The sequence below is a fragment of the Notolepis coatsorum genome (genome assembly GCF_963971535.1).
Source record: "Notolepis coatsorum genome assembly, chromosome: 1".
Taxonomy (NCBI): domain Eukaryota; kingdom Metazoa; phylum Chordata; class Actinopteri; order Aulopiformes; family Paralepididae; genus Notolepis; species Notolepis coatsorum.
The window spans coordinates 3641692-3662994 of record NC_140165.1 but is presented as its reverse complement, the minus strand read 5'-3'; the positions used below and the strand labels follow the sequence as shown (position 1 = coordinate 3662994).

Below are 21303 nucleotides of genomic sequence, written 5' to 3'. Positions count from 1 at the left end.
TGAGGATAGATCCATAGATAGATGGATAGACAGACACATTAACCATTCTACTTTCTACATCTGCTCATTTTAACTGTTAAAATCCCTCCCTCCCAGGTTCCAGCCATCTCCCTGGCTTATGAAGCAGCTGAGAGCGACATCATGAAGAGACAGCCCAGAAACCCCAAAACAGACAAACTGGTCAATGAGAGACTCATCAGTATAGCCTATGGACAGATTGGTAAGCCCAGTTTAAATAGTTTACACTAAACCTATCTCTGCGGACAGATCAGTAAGCCCAGTTTAAATAGTTTACACTAAACCTATCTCTGTGGACAGACGGATCAATAAGCCCAGCCTGTTGGTCCTTGACAATAGACTGAAGGCTGGCGTCGCCGTCTCTCTCCATTTTGCCATCATCTTTGGTCAATATTCAAATCAAGGCCCGCCTCCTGCCGTTAAGTCCTGCCACCTGGTGTTAAGTCCCGCCTCCTGACGTTAAGTCCCGCCTCCTGGTGTTAAGTCACTCCCAACACTCGGTTTCACAGAAACGTGTCTAAACGCGAACCGTAATGCCGTTTTACTGTGTGTGTATGTGTAATCGGCCCATGCTCTCTGGCGTCTGTCTGGTAGAAGCTTCTGGAAAGTGTGGTGTGGTCTGGAGATAACTGGGAGATAGGTATGGTCTGGAGATAGGCATGCACCACTGGTGGGGACCTGTGTGTGTGATGACCAGCTACTGCTTCTGGCCTTTTGAGTTTCCCTCCTCTTCAATAATGAAGCCAGGAATAGGTTTGACCTTCATGATTCCCAGAGATACTAAAAAAGAGACCACTCCACCAGCTGGGTGGGTAATTGTGCTAGTTACTGAAAAATAGTAGCGTCACTAAACGTTTCATAATGGTACCACTGGCTTCATGCTAGCTTAAAAACTGAGCCCGCAAAAGACAGTCATGGTTTGGATTTCTGGACATAGCGTGGTATGAAATACTTGCCAGTAGTGTAAGGATGCATTGCCATTGGCTAGCTTACTTACAGAGACTTGTGGTGGAGGTTCTAGCTGTGTTCTGAACGAGCCCGCCAGCTTGATTTCAGGCAGAAAACGGGTCCAGAAACAAACGTTTTAATCCACACCACAATATGTAAACAAAGGTTTGCAGTCCAAATGTATTTCCGATGCTCGATTCTTCTCTCAGACCGATGCAATGTCTTGAAACTATTCTGTTTATTGGCGAAGCGAGTGTAGTAGCAGAGTGTAAACAAACACGCCCCCACAGTCCGCACACAGGAGTCAGGACTGCGATCAAGCTCTCTACCGCTCGCTACCAATCTACATAAAAATAACGCAGCAACGAACCATTTAGTAACGGTAACGGAGTTACTGAATTAAAAAAGTAATGCGTTAGAGTACTTGTTACTGCCAAAAGTAACAGTGTTACTGTAACGAGTTGTAAATCTACCAGCACTGCTGTGGCTAATGGGGATCCAAATAAACTTAAACTTAAACCTTGGCTGGTAAGCCAAAAAGTAAATTTTGTTTCCTGGTTTAGGGGTTCAGGTGTTGAGGGGTTCATTCTCAAATTGAGAAATGCATCCCATTCTTTTGATCAATGGATTAATTTGTTCGTTCATTAATTTACTTCTCATTCAATATACATGTTCTGAACGATGAAATAATTTCTCTCTCTCTCTCTCTCTCCCCCCCCCCCCCCCCCCCCAGGTATGATCCAGGCCTTGGCAGGGTTCTTTACCTACTTTGTGATCCTGGCTGAGAACGGTTTCCTTCCCTACACCCTGCTGGGCATCAGAGTCTCCTGGGACAACAAATATTGTAACGACCTGGAGGACAGCTACGGACAGCAGTGGGTCAGTAACACTAGAGCTAACGCTAACGATGCTACGGACAGCAGTGGGTCAGTAACACTAGAGCTAGCGATGCTACGGACAGCAGTGGGTCAGTAACACTAGAGCTAGAGCTAACGCTAACGACGCTACGGACAGCAGTGGGTCAGTAACACTAGAGCTAGCGATGCTACGGACAGCAGTGGGTCAGTAACACTAGAGCTAGCGATGCTACGGACAGCAGTGGGTCAGTAACACTAGAGCTAACGCTAGCGATGCTACGGACAGCAGTGGGTCAGTAACACTAGAGCTAACGCTAGCGATGCTACGGACAGCAGTGGGTCAGTAACACTAGAGCTAACGCTAGCGATGCTACGGACAGCAGTGGGTCAGTAACACTAGAGCTAGCGATGCTACGGACAGCAGTGGGTCAGTAACACTAGAGCTAACGCTAGCGATGCTACGGACAGCAGTGGGTCAGTAACACTAGAGCTAGCGATGCTACGGACAGCAGTGGGTCAGTAACACTAGAGCTAACGCTAGCGATGCTACGGACAGCAGTGGGTCAGTAACACTAGAGCTAACGCTAGCGATGCTACGGACAGCAGTGGGTCAGTAACACTAGAGCTAACGCTAGCGATGCTACGGACAGCAGTGGGTCAGTAACACTAGAGCTAACGCTAGCGATGCTACGGACAGCAGTGGGTCAGTAACACTAGAGCTAACGCTAGCGATGCTACGGACAGCAGTGGGTCAGTAACACTAGAGCTAACGCTAGCGATGCTACGGACAGCAGTGGGTCAGTAACACTAGAGCTAACGCTAGCGATGCTACGGACAGCAGTGGGTCAGTAACACTAGAGCTAGCGATGCTACGGACAGCAGTGGGTCGGTAACACTAGAGCTAACGCTAACGATGCTACGGACAGCAGTGGGTCAGTAACACTAGAGCTAACGCTAACGATGCTACGGACAGCAGTGGGTCAGTAACACTAGAGCTAACGCTAGCGATGCTACGGACAGCAGTGGGTCAGTAACACTAGAGCTAACGCTAACGATGCTACGGACAGCAGTGGGTCAGTAACACTAGAGCTAGCGATGCTACGGACAGCAGTGGGTCAGTAACACTAGAGCTAACGCTAGCGATGCTACGGACAGCAGTGGGTCAGTAACACTAGAGCTAGCACCAACACTGGGGCGGCGTGGCTCAGGGGTAGAGCGGGTCGTCCAATGATCGAAGGGTTGGTGGTTCGAATCCCGCTCAAGCCCATGTCCATCCCACTGCCGTTGTGTCCTTGGGCAAGACACTTAACCTACTTGCCTCGTATGAATGTGTATGCATGTGAATGAATGTTGGTGGTGGTCGGAGGGGCCGTAGGCGATGATTATTCGCCACGCTTCCGTGAGTCTGCCTCAGAGCAGCTCTGGCTGCAATTGTAGCTTACCACCACCGGTATGACTGTGTATGAACGAATAATGGACTCTGTAAGCGCTCTGGGGTCTCTGGGGTGTCACGAAGAGCGCTATATAAATCCAATCCATTATTATTATTATTAGCGATGCTACGGACAGCAGTGGGTCAGTAACACTAGAGCTAACGCTAACGATGCTACGGAGCTGTCTGGTGTTGTTGAAAGCCGACAACGTGGTAATGACCTTTCCTCTCTAAACACCTAGCATTAATCATACATCAGACAGCATGGACAGCATTATTATTAGATTATATATTTCATATATTTTAGTGATGCACCGATGTGAAAATTGTGGCCGATACCGATATTAATATTGCTGTTCTGGCCGATACCGATATTTACCGGTCTATATCTCTGTATAGAAAACACTTTTTTATGATAATCAAATAAAGAGCTATTTTCCAAAACGCATAATTTTTTTACTTTTGTAACTCATTTTCAGAAATGACTGATATTTAAGGCCAAAACATGTTAAAAAAAATATATATATATATATATATATTTTTTTTTATAATATCGGCCCATATCGGCCCTATCTTGATATCGGACCGATACCGATGTGTAAAAAAACTGCCATATCGGCCGATATTATATTGGCGGCCGATATTATATCGGCGGCCGATATATCGTGCATCACTAATATATTTAGCATTTATTTTCTTTTTAGATTATATATTAGATTAGATTTAGGGCATACACACCCTCATCTCGCACCTTGTTGCCCACATGCACATGTCCAGAGTTAATTATATTGTTATATTGTTTACACTGCCTTTTTTATTCTATTAAAAATGTTACTTCTCCACTGTACTATAATTATGTGACCTGTACCATATCTTCTACTACCTGTACCTCCCCTCCCCCCTCCCCCACGCTGCTATGATGCCTGAATTTCGCCAAGGGGATCAATAAAGGAATATCTTATCTTATGGTGTTGTCAGTAGGGATCCCACTTTTTCAGTCCCGATACCGATACCTGGGCTTTTGGGTATCGGCCGATACCGAGTACCGATCCGATGCTCATTGTTCAATTAATAAACTGTACGCCTCACTGTGTGGAAGAGACTGACTGGGATCATTCTTTTGTGCAACAAGGCAACATCAGGCTTGACTTAAAACATTACTTTCCTAACTTAGTGAAACAAAATGTACATAGATATAAATGTACTGAATTGTTATTTATTATTTTATTTATTATTATAAAGAAAATTTAATATCGATATATATATTCCTTTTTTCGATCCCCGATCCAGCTATTTTAGTCATACCGAGGCCGATGTCCGATATCAATGTCGGATCGGCACGTCCCTAGTCGTCAGCGTATCAAGCAGGTCTTGTGTTTTGTGTTTTCAGACGTACGAACAGAGGAAGATCGTGGAGTTCACGTGTCACACGGCCTTCTTCGCCAGCATCGTGGTCGTCCAGTGGGCCGATCTGATCATCTGTAAGACCAGGAGGAACTCAGTCTTCCAACAAGGAATGAAGTGAGTACAGACAGACGCCATTTTGAAATGTTTCTTCTTCTTCTTCGGTTTATGGCACGGAATGAGCTACAATTCTAAGAGGAGGCTGAGTCACATTAACAACGTTTTAAACTAGAATAATATGAAGAGGATGAGTCGCATTAACAACGTTTTAAACTAGAATAATAATAAGAGGATGATTCGCATTAACAACGTTTTAAACTAGAATAATAATAAGAGGATGATTCGCATTAACAACGTTTTAAACTAGAATAATAATAAGATGATGATTCACATTAACAACGTTTTAAACTAGAATAATAAGAAGAGGATGAGTCACATTAACAACGTTTTAAACTAGAATAATAAGAAGAGGACAAGAGGAAGGGGAACTATGTGAGAATGCTATTCATCGACTCCAGCTCGGCATTCAATACCATAGTCCCCTCCAAACTCATAGCCAAGCTCAGGGACCTGGGCTTGAACTATGACCTCTGCCAGTGGGTCTTGGACTTCCTGACGGGCAGACCCCAGGTGGTGAGAGCAGGCAACTGCACCTCCTCATCCATCACCCTCAACATAGGGGCCCCCCAGGGCTGTGTTCTGACTCTGAGTCCCCTCCTCTACTCCCTGTACACACACGACTGTGTGGCTCAGCGGAGTAACAACACAATCATCAAATTTGCTGACGACACAGTAGTGGTGGGCCTGATCTCTGCAAACGACGAGAGGGCCTACCTAGAAGAGGTCAAGGTCCTAGCGGGATGGTGCCAGGAGAACAGCCTCTCCCTGAACGTCAGCAAAACAAAGGAGATGATTGTGGACTTTAGGAGGTCGGGGGTCAAGGACTACAGCCCCCTCAGCATCGACGGGGCACCGGTTGAGAGAGTGAACAGTTTTAAGTACCTCGGAGCCCACATATCCGAGGACTTGACATGGACCACACACATTGACAGTGTTGTGAAGAAGGCACGACAACGCCTCTACTTCCTCAGGCGCCTAAGGAAGTTCCAAGTCAGTCAGAAGATCCTTAAGAACTTCTACTCATGTACAATAGAGAGCATCCTGACTGGCAACATCACCTCCTGGTTTGGGAATAGCACTGCACAAGACTGAAGCAGACTACAAAGAGTGACACGTTCAGCCGAACGCACAATTGGAGGGGGGCTTCCCACCCTCCAGAACATTTACAACAAGCGGTGCAGGGGTAAGGCTAAGAGAATCATCAAGGACTCCAGCCACCCGAACAACTGCCTCTTTGAACTGCTGCGGTCAGGCAAGCGATACCGGAGTCTCAAGGCGAGCACAGAAAGACTCAGAAGAAGCTTCTATCCCCAGGCCATCAGGCTGCTCAACGAACAATAAACACTATGCAACAACCATCAAATGCACACAGCACACACATCCACACGCACACACTCACTTTAAACAAACAACACACTGCAGCACCCACTCTCCACACTTTAGATCACCTAAACACACTTTATATTTATTGGTAAAGGATTTGCACTACAACTCGTACACCTTACTGTAAATTGTACCTAAATTGTACCTCATCCCATTTCTGTGTTGCACTATATAGTATTGTATATTAGTACATTGCATAGTATATTGTATATTGTATGGTAACTCAGTTACTTCTATTCTGCATCGAACATTGTACATATGTCTATACTGAACACTGTGACCTCTATTTTTACTTTTATTTTACATGCTATACTATTTTATTTCATACTTATCTTGTCTTGCACAGTCTCTGGAGCGTAACAGTAAGAAGCATTTTGTATAAAAGTATTCTGTACTTCTGTATGACAACTATTAAAGAAACTTGAAACTTGATTCACATTAACGGTTTAAACTAGAATAATAATAATAAGAGGATGATTCGCATTAACAATGTTTTAAACTAGAATAATAAGAAGAGGATGATTCACATTAACAATGTTTTAAACTAGAATAATAAGAGGATGATTCACATTACATTTTAAACTAGAATAATAAGAGGATGATTCACATTAACAACGTTTTAAACTAGAATAATAAGAAGAGGATGAGTCACATTAACAATGTTTTAAACTAGAATAATAAGAGGAGGATGATTCACATTAACAACGTTTTAAACTAGAATAATAATAAGAGGATGATTCGCATTAACAATGTTTTAAACTAGAATAATAAGAAGACTGGATAGACTACAGATAGAAATTAGCTTCTGCTAAATCTGGTGCAAACATATTTTCATGTAACAATGATTAATGTAAATGCACATTGATATAAAAAAGAGAATAATAAGAGGATGAGTCGCATTAACAACGTTTTAAACTAGAATAATAAGAAGAGGATGAGTCACATTAACACATTAGACCCCAGCAGCAGGGGGCGCTGATGGCCTTCAGGGGCCAGTGCGTTATTCAATGGATATAGTTTTAGAATGCCAAACTTGCGAGTCCTAAAACTATATTTTATATTATAGCTATGGATCTAATAACGCCGTCGACTGTCAGTGAGTTGCTTCTGGTCAACATGCAAAAAACAGATTGTTTTTTTTATCAGTACATTTCCGTTTTATACCGTTTTGAATATGAGTATAGTTTGAGTGATTCTCAGTAATTCCAGGAAAAGACGAGAAAAGGGCATTTTAGTGTAATCCAGTTATCACGTTGTAATTTTTCGGCTGATTATCGAATCTTCCTGAAATCAACGCTAGATTATCATTATTATGTCTCCTCGTGCATACATGAAATGGCCCTCATAGCGGGGCACTCGCCACACACAGCACCAGGGGTGCAGTGGTAATATCAGAAGTGCCTATACTCTGTTTAAATGACGCCACGCGCGCTCCCGCATACATACATACATACATACATACATACATACATACATACATACATACATACATACATACATACATACATACATACAGACATACAGTTGGAAGCCTCCGGGGTGTGGGATCTAGATGGTACTGTTGGAAGCCTCCGGGGGGTGGGATCTAGACGGTACTGTATGAATGAATGTTGTCTTCTCCTCCCCAGGAACAAGATTTTGATCTTTGGTCTGTTTGAGGAGACGGCCCTGGCTGCCTTCCTGTCCTACTGTCCTGGTATGGACATAGCCCTGAGAATGTACCCGCTCAAGTAGGTAACACACACACACACACACACACACACACACACACACACACACACACACACACACACGCACAGTACACACACAAGCTTTGTCCAGGTTCTGTCTCCAGTCTCCTGTATACTCCTGTAGTGACTCTTTACTGTAGTTTACTCATGTGTTTGTCTGTGTGTGTTTGTTTACTCATGTCTGTGTGTGTGTTCTCGTGTGTGTGTGTGTTCTCATGTGTGTGTGTTCTCTCTCCAGACCCAGCTGGTGGTTTTGTGCGTTCCCGTACTCCCTGCTCATCTTCTTCTACGATGAGATCCGCAAACTCATCCTCAGACGCAGCCCAGGAGGTCAGAACCAGAGCCCTCTGTTATCACTCTCCTCTCCTCACATCTCTCCTCCTCCCCTCTTCTTCTCCTCTATTATTTCCTCTCTTCCTTTCTCCTCACATCTCCCCTCCTCCCCTCTTCTCCTCCTCTATTCTTTCCTCTCTTCTCCTCTCCTCACATCTCTCCTCCTCCCCTCTTCTCCTCCTCTATTCTTTCCTCTCTTCTCCTTTCCTCACATCTCCCTCCTCCCCTCTTCTTCTCCTCTATTCTTTCCTCTCTTCTCCTCTCCTCACATCTCTCCTCCCCTCCTCTCACCTCTTCTCTATTCTTTCCTCTCCTCCTCACCTCTTCTCCTCTATTCTTTCCTCTCTTCTCCTCTCCTCCCCTCCCCCAATCTTCTCCTCATCTCCCCTCCTCCCCTCTTGTTCTCCTCTATTATTTCCTCTCTTCTCCTCTCCTCACATCTCCCCTCCTCCCCTCTTCTTCTCCTCTATTCTTTCCTCTCTCCTCTTCTCCTCACACTTCCCTTCCCCTCCTCATCACCTCTTCTCCTTTCATCTCTTCTCCTCTCATCTCTTCTCCTCTCATCTCTTCTCCTCTCTTCTCCTCTCCTCTCATCTCTTCTCCTCTCATCTCTTCTCATCTCTTCTCCTCTCTTCTCCTCTCCTCTCTTCTCCTCTCATCTCTTCTCCACTCCTCTCTTCTCCTCTCACCTCTTCTCCTCTCCCTTCATTTCTTCTCCTCTCCCCACCTCGCAACTCATCTCCTCTTCTCTCCCCCTCTTCTTCTCACCTCTCCTCTCATCTCTCTTCTCTTCTCCTCTCCTCTTCTCATCTCTCTTCTCATATCTCTTCTCATCTCTCATCTCTCTCATCTCTCTCTTCTCTCTCCTCTTCTCTCCTCTTCTCATCTCTCTTCTCTCGTCTCATCTCTTCTCTACAAGCTAGAATCCTACATATTCTCATATATATTAAAGAGGTAATGCTCTTATTAATAATGTTAAGGAAATGCTACTGAGTGGGTTGGACATAAGTTAATCTCGGAATCCTTTGGTTTGTTTTTCATCCTTGTGTGCGCAGGTTGGGTGGAGAGAGAGACCTACTATTAAAAGGCATCCCGTCGAGTCCGTCAACACCCGCACCCCCCCTCCCCCCCTCTATCTTTGCATGAATATTTGTCTTGCTGCTCGGATTAAAAATGTTAACCTCTGTGAAACAATTTGAAGGTGTTTTTTATATTTAGGGAATGCTTGATACTACTATTAAAAACCCTGACCGTTAACGCCGTTGGCCGTGAAAACCTCGTATACCTCCACAAAGTCAACCCGCTAGGAAAACAACTGCCTTTCTAGACCGATGACGCCTTTTATTATAATTAAAAAGAAAGGTTTTTCTATCACAAAACCAGGTTTTGAATGCGTTTCATTGTCGTTGTGATGAACAAAAAAGACTGCTAACTCTCCATTCAACACCTAGATTCAGTTTCAGTTTCAACTTTATTTGAACAGGGACATAAATGTAAATGTCTGAGACAGTGTTTTAGCCAAAGCAAATTTTCAACTGTTGTCCCTGAGCCTGGTGTTAAAAACATCGAAACATCAAGAGCGCGGTCTTCCTGGTCTGTAGGACCGCAAGGCTGACGATGATCCATTTTCCCGATGACAAACCCTATACGGGTGGACCGCGCGGGAAAGTAAAGCGTCGTCGGACTACACCTCCCCTATTGGGTTCCATTGAAGAAAATCTTTAGAAATGCCGGCTTTCGAAAAAAGGATCATCGAAATCACCTTAACGAATGCATCTCAATGAACCAGATTAAATCCCAGTTTAAAATATTAATATAAAATTAGGGATGTTCGATATTGGCTTTTCTACCAATATACCGATATTGTCCAACTCTTAATTTCCGATACCGATATCAACCGATACCCCCCCCCCCCCCCAAAAACGGAATAATTTCATGTAATTAACATTACATATCTCTTGTTGTGGAATTAACACAACATTATGCATACTTTTGACAATAAATAAAATAAGAATTTATTCTTACTTGCTTGCCTGGGTAAATAAAGGTTAAATAAATGTAAAAAATTAATAAAAACGATACCGATAATTTCCGATATTAAATTTTAATGCCAATATCGGTAGGCCGATAATATCGGACATCCCTATATAAAATAACAAGCTTTTTGGAGTTGCGAGGTTTTCCTCCCAATGACGCTGATATTATGCTGATGCCGATGTGATGAAGACGATGATGATGTTGCTAATAATGAACATGTGAAATATGATTATTGACATGACTGCGTGCCTTGTGTGTCTCCCAGACGGACCAAATTTTATACATGTTTCTTAACGAGTTGTTAAAATAAAGATATGCTTGAGTCAGGTCCCAACACTGCCCCCTGCTGGAGCCTTCTTTCTGTGTGTGTATGTGTGTGTGGGGGGGGGGGAGGTCGTCACTTTATTCAACTGTTTTATTTAATTCTCTGGGACATACATTGAGGGTGGGCCCTCATTTTCAACGATGCCGAGATTACGATAGTCGATAATAAAATATTATTTAGAAAAAAAGATATATATAAAATGAAAGGTGCTATATATAAAAATGTTATGTAGAGTAATTGTTTGTATTATTATTTAAAAAAGATAATTATAATACATCACAGAGCTTTTAGAAAGGTGTGGAATAAGGTTATTTATATTTGGTAACCCTTTCAATGTTGGGTCCATTTGCAGTGGATATATGCATACTATTGTATCAATCAATACTTCTGGTTCTAGTAAGTGGCATGCATTTTGTTTTATTTTCATTAAGCACAAGTTTAAGCACATCATGTAAAGCATGAAAGGATAGTAGCAGGTTAGCTAGTTGTACAGAATCAGCCAGTGTTGTAGTCGAGTCACTAAATCTCACGACACTGCGGTCACCATTTCAAAGGGAGTTTATTTACTTTGTGACACAATAGCCAAACAAATGTACTAGCCACCAATAGCTTATGCCAAATGATTAGGGCCTATTACAAAAAGAAAAAAATAACTATTTATCATAACCTCTTAAGCCTGAGCGGTCCGGTACTGGACAGCAAATGACATCACGCCATAAATCCATCTCTACAGAATGTATGAATTAATGTTGTGTTTTTTTCCCAAATGTAGCCAAGAGTAAAGACCCTAACCCTGTCAAAACGGCAGTCAAAGTGTATATTTTCAGCAATACGTTTGTTTACCAATGGTTTAAAGTGTTATTAGTAGTGCTGTCAGGAGATTAAAAAAAATAATCTAATTAATTACAGGATTTGTAATTAATGAATCTCATAACCATTTTAGGCCTGATATTCTATAATCATATTTCAAATTGCATGTGTCCGGATGGCAGAATTCAGTACTGTATCTACAAAAGCTTCTTTTGTAATTATCTTCCCTTTATTCATTTGCTTAGATTTTTCAGGTCTGGTCAATTTTAGCATGGTGTTATTCACAGTATTTCTGACACTGGGAATACATTCCTTGAGATCCATAGATGTCCCTAGAATCAGATACCAACATGCAAATGGACCATTAAAAAAAGATTTTTTTTTTAAATGTTTATTCTATGTTCTTATGGAATGAATGAGATAACAAAATAAAAATTATTAATTTCTTTTTAATAAATTGAGTTATTTTCATAACGTGATAATTTGCTGTGTAATTAATTAATCTAATTAACGTGATAAACTGACAGCTCTAGTTATTAGTGAAATATGAGTTATAGAAATCTAGCCGGAAAAAGGTGAATATTCTCGAAGTCAACTTCCTGCCTGTTGTTGCTACGCAACTGCAGCGTGGGGGGAAACTGCCCCGCCTGGTACATTGTGTATGGTTCATTTAGTGCAGAAACGGATTGTTAAAGCGGCAAATTAAAGACAATCAAGCGGAATTTTCTTCAGTCCTTCACAATGCCAAAGAGCTGCTGTGTTACGCGTTGTACTAATGACAAAAACAGAAATCCAAATCGCAAGTTTTATACCATCACAGAGGAAAAAGTGGCTGTGGCTAACTTTCAGCTAACTCGCTCTGCTGTTGTGGTTGTGGTAGCTACATGCTAAGCTAACGTTAATCACATCATATCGAACCGATAGGAGCTTATCTTATCTAATCTTACGTGGATGTTTGATCGGGTAGTGGCACACGTGGTACCACCACGTAAGATTAGATAAGATAAACTCCTATCGGTTCGATATGATGTGATTAACGTTAGCTTAGCATGTAGCTACCACGACCACAACACCAGAGCTAGTTAGCCGAACGTTAGCCGCCAGCCACTTTTTCCTCCGTGATGGTATAAAACTTGCGATTTGGATTTCTGTGTTTGTTTTGTTATTAGTACAAAACGTAACATAGCAGCTTCAATTTGGGTATTCGAGAGTTGGCCATGTCTATGTGTTTTGTATGGACATTATGTCAAGTCAATCAGGGGGAGCTTCTTTGAATCATATCTCGCCTTAGAATCACCAGAAAGGCTTTCGAAATAGTGAAATGCCATGTTGGCCTCAATATTTTCAAAACAAATCATATGAAAATGTTATGAAATGAACAAGAATGTGATAAAACATGTAATAGAAACGGACCTCAACACATGCATTTGATACTAGAAATCCGTATGGCCCCCCTATACCAAGATGGCGGCGGTCTCGTGACATCAGAGTGTCTTCGAGAATTGACACTAGGAAATTCACGCCGCCATTTTGTTTGTAGTCCTATGAGGAGAGGAGACCCCTGTACTTTTGATGAATTTAAAAAAGACTACACTTCCTAGTTCATGCCAGCCCGTCAATCACCTGACTTCTAGATTTACTTTTTTATTTCTCTTATTTTTCTCGATTATCTCCCACAAACCTGAACATTATTGCCATAAAACAGAACGCAGTTAGTTTCTCTACTTTTCTGTGAATGTCTAGCAAAAAACGGCATTGCAATCTGAAGTAAAAATGGCGGAGAAATCTACATAATAAAAAAGTTACTATTTACAGTATAGATTTCATTCACGGTTTGTGAATCACGCCTGGTGATACTAAATCCAGATTGAACTTTGCCATTGGAGAGAGGGGAGATTTGGCCCGATCCAAAATGTGTACGACTTGACCATACTAAGGTCATTTATAGGCCTGATATTCTATAATCATATTTCATATTTCAAAAATGTGTCCGGATGGCAGAATTCAGTACTGTCTCTACAAAATCTCATGTTTAATCATTCTCCCTTTATTCATTTGCTTAGATTTTTTTTTTACATGTGATCTCAAGAAGGTGCTGAATGAGCAATATTTCCTTTCTGGTCATTTTTAGCATGGTGTTATTCACCATCAAAGATGAAAAAAGAAAAACATTTATATTCTCCTTTGGTTCATCACAATTTACTCAAGCCTAGTAACAGACACAATCTTTCTGACACTGGGAATACATTCCCTGAGATCCATAGATGTCCCTATAGATACCAAGAACATTCAAATGGACCTTGTAGAAGTGGAGCGATCTTCCATTTACTCAGATATGTATTTTTTATGGCTGTCAGTTTATCGTGTTAATTAGATTAATTAATTACACAGCAAATGATCGCGTTATGAAAATTAACTCAAAATGTATTACAAAAGAAAATTATAATTTTTTTTTTATCATTCATTCCATAAGAACGTAGAATACACATTTACATACTTTTTTAATATGGCCCATTTGCATGTTCTTGGTATCTGATTCTAGGGACATCTATGGATCTCAGGGAATGTATTCCCAGTGTCAGAAATACTGTGTCTGTTACTAGGCTTGAGTAAATTGTAATGAACCAAATGAGAATATCAATACATGTGAATAAAACCATGCTCAAATTGACCAGACCTGAAAAATCTAAGCAAATTAATAGATGGAAGATGATTAAACAGAAGGTTTTGTAGATACAGTACTGAATTCTGCCATCCGGACACATGCAATTTGAGATATGATTATAGAATAATAGAATACCATGGCATAAAATGGTTATGCGATTAATTAGATTAATTAATTACAAATCCTGTAGTTTCAAGTTTCTTTAATAGTTGTCATACAGAAGTACAGAATACTTTTATACAAAATGCTTCTTACTGTTACGCTCCAGAGACTGTGCTAGACAAGATAAGTATGAAATAAAATAGTATAGCATGTAAAATAGAAGTAAAAATAGAGGTCACAGTGTTCAGTATAGACATATGTACAATGTTCGATGCAGAATAGAAGTAACTGAGTTACCATACAATATACAATATACTATGCAATGTACTGAGGGATGAGGTACAATTTAGGTACAATTTACAGTAAGGTGTACAAGTTGTAGTGCAAATCCTTTACCAATAAATATAACGTGTAAAGTGTGTTTAGGTGATCTAAAGTGTGGAGAGTGGGTGCTGCAGTGTGTTGTTTGTTTAAGTGAGTGTGTGGGTGTGTGTGCTGCGTGCATTTGATGGTTGTTGCATAGTGTTTATTGTTCGTTGAGCAGCCTGATGGCCTGGGGATAGAATGTAATTAGATTCATTTTTTTAATCGCCCGACAGCACTAGTATTTTTATTTTCAGATAATAGGGCTTGGGCATAAGACGTTAACAAGTCTTGTGTACTCGTCTGCACCTTCCGAGTCCGAATGCAGTCGATGCTCAAGTCCAAGTCATCGGTGCTCAAGTCCAAGTCGAGTCACGAGTCCTGAACTCGAGTACTACACCACTGGAATCAGCAATACAATACACACAAGTTGTAGTACCACATTTCCCTCGGGATGATTAAAGTATTTCTATTCTATTCAATAGTGTCATCAGCATAGAGATTGAATTAACAGCCACTCGATGAGACGATATAATTTATGTAAATTGTGAAAAGGAAAGGAAATTGATCCCTGTGGAAGATCCTTTGTTTACCAGCAAGAATTCAAACTGGGCAATCCTGGACCTTACATTGAGTTAGGGGCTACGGCGCCTCAACGAAGAGGTGGGGCCTCGAGGACAGTGCCTCATGCGAGTGTGGCGCCCCCTGCACAGACCGTGGAACATATAATCACTAGTTGCCCCAAACACCGGCCGCCGTATGGAGAACGCGGGCTGATGGAACTGGACGATGAAACGTTGGCCTGGCTCGCCTCAACGGAGCTGCAGGTCTAAAGACACACGCCAGAAGAAGAAGACCTCACATTGAATTAATAAATAATTCTGAAACCAATCACAGGCCTTTCCATCTACTGTAAACCAATACTATACATAACCATTGTACGAGCAAAGGATGATCAAATGCTTATGACAGATCCACAAGAAAAACAGCGCCGTGTTTATTATTGTCTAAAGCTGATATACTATGTTATTTGTAACTAATGTAATGGTTGAAATAGGGCTGCGATTATAGGGAGTCCCTCTCCTTCCCGCGGTTCCAACGGAGGTCAACACTGAGGAGCCATCTTTAGTGAGGTCAACTCACTGGTCAATAAAGGAATATCTTATCTTATCTCCTGTCTGTCTGGAAAAAGAGCAGGTTTTATCAGTCTGCCTCTCTTACTCAAGTGTATTTGGTTGATAACATTCTATAAATACTGTGTGTGTGTGTGTTCTTTCTTGCTCTCATTCAGTCTCTCAACAGTCTTGTTTTATGTTGTGTGTGTGTGTATGTTGTAGTGAGTAATGTAGTGTTTTGGTGCCCAAACTGCTATGGAATGCCTAATCCAATAAAGCCGTGTTTAGGCTGCACACACACTCGCACACACACTCACACACACACCATATCTGAGTTTTTTTTTAATGAAACACATTTTATAACAGAGGGAGAGAAAAACAAGCTAAAGACTTGAGATAGAGTTATGAAATGTTTTTACCAGCGCTCAGCTAAAGCGTTCGGTTTAGCCTGACATCGGAGAAAGAGAGAGATTGAGTATTAAAAAAAACAGATTAAGAATAAACAAATTTAATGAATACAATTAAATCCTGGTTACCAGTCATTTTGTTCCGACCTGAATGTGGGGTGAGAGGTAAAATTAGGTTTTATAGGAGGATTATATATGTTTTGTTAACTATAGCCTAATTTTAAGAGCCATGTTGCTAAACACTAAAGGACTAGTTGTTATTGACCTGTTATTGACCCCCCCCCCCCCCCCAAAAACGGAATAATTTCAGGTAATTAACATTACATATCTCTTGTCGTGGATAATAATAATTGAAAACTGATACCGATAATTTCCGATATTACATTTTAATGCCAATATCGGCCGATAATATCGGACATCTCTAATATTACTCAAGGAACCGGGCACCTTCGGATTACCAGAGATGACCGCTCTCCTGAGCCACTCACTGTGAAATATGTCACCCGTGAGAGAACTATAATAGAGAGAGACTGAGAAAATTAACACTTAGCATAACCTACCCCCACATACACACAGAGAGAACTAAAGAGAGAGGGTGCTAGCACTAAGCTAAAACATTTGGTAATAGAGAGAGGGTGAGAGAGCATTAAACAAACCGTTTAGCATAGAGCAACGGTTCTCAAACTACGGTTTGCGACCCAAAGTGGGGTCGTGGTTAGGTGACCAAGAAAGAATTGATCAAATATAATTTTTTTTATGGTCTGGCAACATATTTTGGCTAAATATGCCTCGTTTTATAAATGTGTATTGATAACATAGTGCTGTAATAAAAAAAAATCTAATAAATATGCATGATCAAGTTCAACAACGTGTGCTTTTATTTTGATATTCCTTAATTCCACGTTGAAATTACGCGATACATTAAGTGTGGGGTCGCCAAAAAAAATATCCTAAATAAAATGGGGTCGTGGTATGAAAAAGTTTGAGAACCCCTGGCATAGAGCAAGCTAACACATCTGTTTGAAAGAGAGACAGAGATGGGGGGGGGGGGAGAGAGAGAGAGAGAGATGTGAGAAGGAGAGAAAGTCTGATATTGGAATGTGTTGCCCATAGCTAAACAATAGGCTAACAGAGATTTAGTCTATAGCCCTGTGAGTGATGCTAATATGCTGAAGCACTCCATGGTTCTACGTGGGGGTCTCAGGTGGGGAGAGCGAGTTGTACATTCATATTAACCCTTTCACTGCCACACTACAGAAGGTTAACCCTTTACTAACCCTTTTCGGCTAACGAATTCATGACATTTTTTACCAAGAAAATTGACCTCATTAGAGATGAAATTGTTGCTTTACTGAACAATCAGAGTCCCTCCCAACCTATGATGGGCCTTCCCCCTGACTTTCATTCCAGCCATACGCTATGCTGCCTTGAAAACGTCTCACTTAGTGCCCTCTCTAAACTGGTTGGCGCGGCTAAACCCTCAACCTGTCTGTTTGACCCTCTTCCAGCAACTCTCATCAAAAAACTCTTCCCAACTCTAGGCCCTGCCCTACTCAATATCTTCAACACCTCCTTGTCTACTGGCGTGGTGCCCCTGGCCTTTAAATCAGCCGTCATTAAACCACTACTTAAAAAACCGAACCTCGACCCTCTAATCTTGAAAAATTACAGACCTATCTCCAATCTTCCGTTCCTATCCAAAGTGTTAGAACGGATCGTCGCAACGCAACTTACTGACCATTTATCAAACAATAATCTTAATGAATCTTTTCAATCTGGCTTTAGAGCCTTACACTCCACCGAAACGGCGGTTACCAAAGTCACAAATGACTTACTGCTCTCTCTTGACTCAAACCTCACTTCTGTGCTCTTATTGCTTGATCTCAGTGCAGCCTTTGACACTATCGATCACTCGATTCTTCTAGGTCGGCTTGAGAATCATGTTGGCATTCGGGGTCTCGCACTAGCTTGGTTTAAATCCTATTTAACTGATAGAACACACTGCGTGGTCTATAATGATTTAACATCTGAGACCCTCCCAGTGCAATGTGGTGTCCCACAAGGCTCTGTCCTGGGCCTTTTGCTATTTTCGATTTACATGCTACCCCTCGGCGATATCATACGCAAATTTGGCATAAACTTTCATTTTTACGCTGATGACACCCAATTATATATACCAATTAAGCCAAATGATTCCTCCCAACTACAAAACCTTGAGGCCTGCTTGCTTGCCGTCAAAAAATGGATGTCGCAAAACGTTCTACTCCTTAATGCAGATAAAACTGAGATGTTAATTGTTGGCCCCCCAAACCACAGAGGCCTGTTTCAGGACATCTCCCTCAACTTTGATACCTGTCATGTATCCCAGAGCTCCACCATAAAAAACCTCAGTCATTTTTTATTCCTCCCTCTCATTTAATGCACATATAAATATAAAATTCACCAAAATTGCATTCTTCCATCTTCGTAATATCGCAAAGATTCGCCCCATTTTAACTCTGGCTGATGCTGAAACCCTGATTCATGCTTTTGTCTCATCACGTCTGGACTACTGTAATGCACTTTTTTCAGGCCTACCTAATTCAAGCATCAAAAATCTTCAACTCGTGCAAAATGTGGCTGCACGGATACTAACTAGAACTAGAAAATTTGATCACATCACACCAGTTTTGTCCGCCCTACACTGGCTTTCTATCCAAGCCCGATCTGACTTTAAAGTGCTACTCCTCACCTACAAAATTTTTAATGGGCTTGCACCGCTCTATCTATCCGACCTCATCTCCCGATACTCGCCCGCTCGTGCTCTGCGCTCACAAAATGCGGGGCTTCTATCGATCCCTAGGGTTAAAAAGAAATCCGCCGGCCACAGAGCCTTTGTCTACCGCGCTCCCTACCTGTGGAACAAATTACCTGCCGTCATCAGGGGCGCCTGCTCTGTCGAAGCTTTTAAATCCCTGCTTAAGACCCATCTTTTCTCTCTCTCCTTCAACCTACCCTGATCTCACCTGGTCGGGGACTGACCTTTAGATTAATCTGTCTAGTTTAGTTAGGAAGTTTATTTTATTTTTCCCCATGTCTGCTTTTTTGCAGCACCACAAACATGGGAACTCTCTAACGGAGACTATCGGACGTCCCGTGATGAAGGCCGGGAGGATGCAACCCCCTCTGCGTGCCCTCCTGTCTCCGGAGGTCTCGTAGTGGTGACCGGAGTGCCGGACATCCCGCGATGATGTCGGGGAGTTCGCGACCCTCTCTGCGCCGCCCCATATCTCCCTGTCTCCGGCTGTCCCTGAGCAATGACCGGAGTGTTGAATGTCCCGTGATTAAGACGGGGAGGACGCGACCCTCTCTGCGCCGCCCCTGTGCCTCAAATAGATTCGCTATCAGCTCTATCTTCAATCTTTCAAAATGTTCAGTTGCTATCGCTATCAGCTCTATCTTTAATCTTTTAAAATGTTCAGTTGCTATTGCATGCACTCATCTGTGTTTCACTATGCACTTGAGTGCATGCTTACCAACTGTTAGTCTGCAACACTACTATCACCGACATCTAAGAAGGGAGATCCCCCCTTGAATGGCCCTTCTAAGGTTTCTCTCCTCCACACTGCCTGTGGAGCATTTTTCCCTATTGTTAGGTTTTAGTGAGTTTTTCCTTACCTTCGCGTGGGGTATGTCTGGGAGTGCTTGCATTCTTTCATTTATTTGCATTTATTTTAAATGTGTTGGACCTTATGGTGTTCTTGTTCTGTTCTTGACTTATTGTTATGTTTTCTTCTTGACTTGTTTAAAGAAGACCTGTACGGCCCATGGGGACATTAACGTGTGTTGTCGGGCCTTATAAATAAATTTGATTTGATTTGATTTGATACTATCCCACTACCGACGGTCTCTATCTCTCTCTCTCCCTCTCGCTCGTTCTCTGCCCGTTTGAGGAAGTGTCGGGTTACACTATGCACTACAACCATAGAGGGGGTCGTTACTGCAGATCAGTGCCCTATTCACGTCAGGAATACCGTCAAATCAGAACGGCTTAGTTGAGTGAGGGAAGATCTTGTGAACTCGAGACTAGACTGATGAGTCAATATGGTAATTAGAGACACAGACCCATTGATACTAACCCCTATTGCCATAAAACAATGGTAAATACTGAAAAAAGCCTTTATAATGCATGTCCCCTTTAAGCATTTTTGGCTGACATTTTTTTTACGATTAATTGAGAATATTTTCATGTTGAGCTATAGATTGTGGATGAATACGCACAGAAAGGTACACTATGCAAATATTCATGCTTTATTTGTTTTAAACGAGACGATTTAGAAATGGGCAATGGGGAAATACGTTGCAATTTTGCGAGGTGGACCGGCCGGAAACAGCAATGACGTAACATCTACACCTCCCTATAGACCAGGAAGTAACCACTACACCTCCCTATAGACCAGGAAGTAACCACTACACCTCCCTATAGACCAGGAAGTAACCACTACACCTCCCTATAGACCAGGACGTAACCACTACACCTCCCTATAGACCAGGACGTAACCACTACACCTCCCTATAGACCAGGACGTAACCACTACACCTCCCTATAGACCAGGACGTAACCACTACACCTCCCTATAGACCAGGACGTAACCACTACACCTCCCTATAGACCAGGAAGTAACCACTACACCAACCTATTAGCGCCGATCTTTGTGAATTGGAGTGTTCTTGCGATGAGGCTCATTTGCATAGAAAGGGGCACGTGTTCCGCCCATATTACCTGATTTAAATACCCGCAAATAGCATCGACGCACAGAGACGCAATGCTGATGGCAACGCAGTTACCACCTCATTTCACCCGCTGCGCTTCCTTTGTGAATAGCAAACTGTGTTTCAGAGCTATTTGCACAGGCCTAGCGTCAGAACAAGCCACGCGATCCCTTTGTGAATTCGCCCGACAGTCTACTGTTAGTGAGTTTCATTGATCAGTGTAGGGGAGAACGGGGGACGTTGTCACACGGGTAGGTTGTCACATTCATTATATTTCACCACCAGAGGGTCACGTCTCCCATATTTTGGTATTTAAATGTCCAGAATTGGGGTCAGAGTTCACCTACATTGTCATCTTTGGAGTGAAACAGCTGAACTTGAGGTGAGAGGACTTTTTGTGTTTTTCATGTCCATTTGTAAATATTCCGCTCCTCAGTATTTTTCTTCTAGGCTTTTACACAATTGGTTTATAATGAAACAATTATTACCCTTAAAAAGTGTG

At 42.0% G+C, this 21303-nt stretch overlaps 1 protein-coding gene across 1 annotated transcript in view; it reads left to right on the top strand.

Moving 5' to 3' along the window:
* The window catches only part of LOC311244920 (sodium/potassium-transporting ATPase subunit alpha-1-like), a 70987-nt gene extending 60391 nt beyond the window's left edge, over positions 1-10596 (top strand). The window contains 6 exon segments of the mRNA XM_084334616.1: positions 97-220; positions 1700-1845; positions 4646-4776; positions 7791-7892; positions 8131-8222; positions 9281-10596. Of these exon segments, the coding sequence (XP_084190742.1) occupies positions 97-220; positions 1700-1845; positions 4646-4776; positions 7791-7892; positions 8131-8222; positions 9281-9309 (624 nt within the window). The 3' untranslated portion in view covers positions 9310-10596.
* Positions 10597-21303: the final 10707 nt, after the last annotated feature.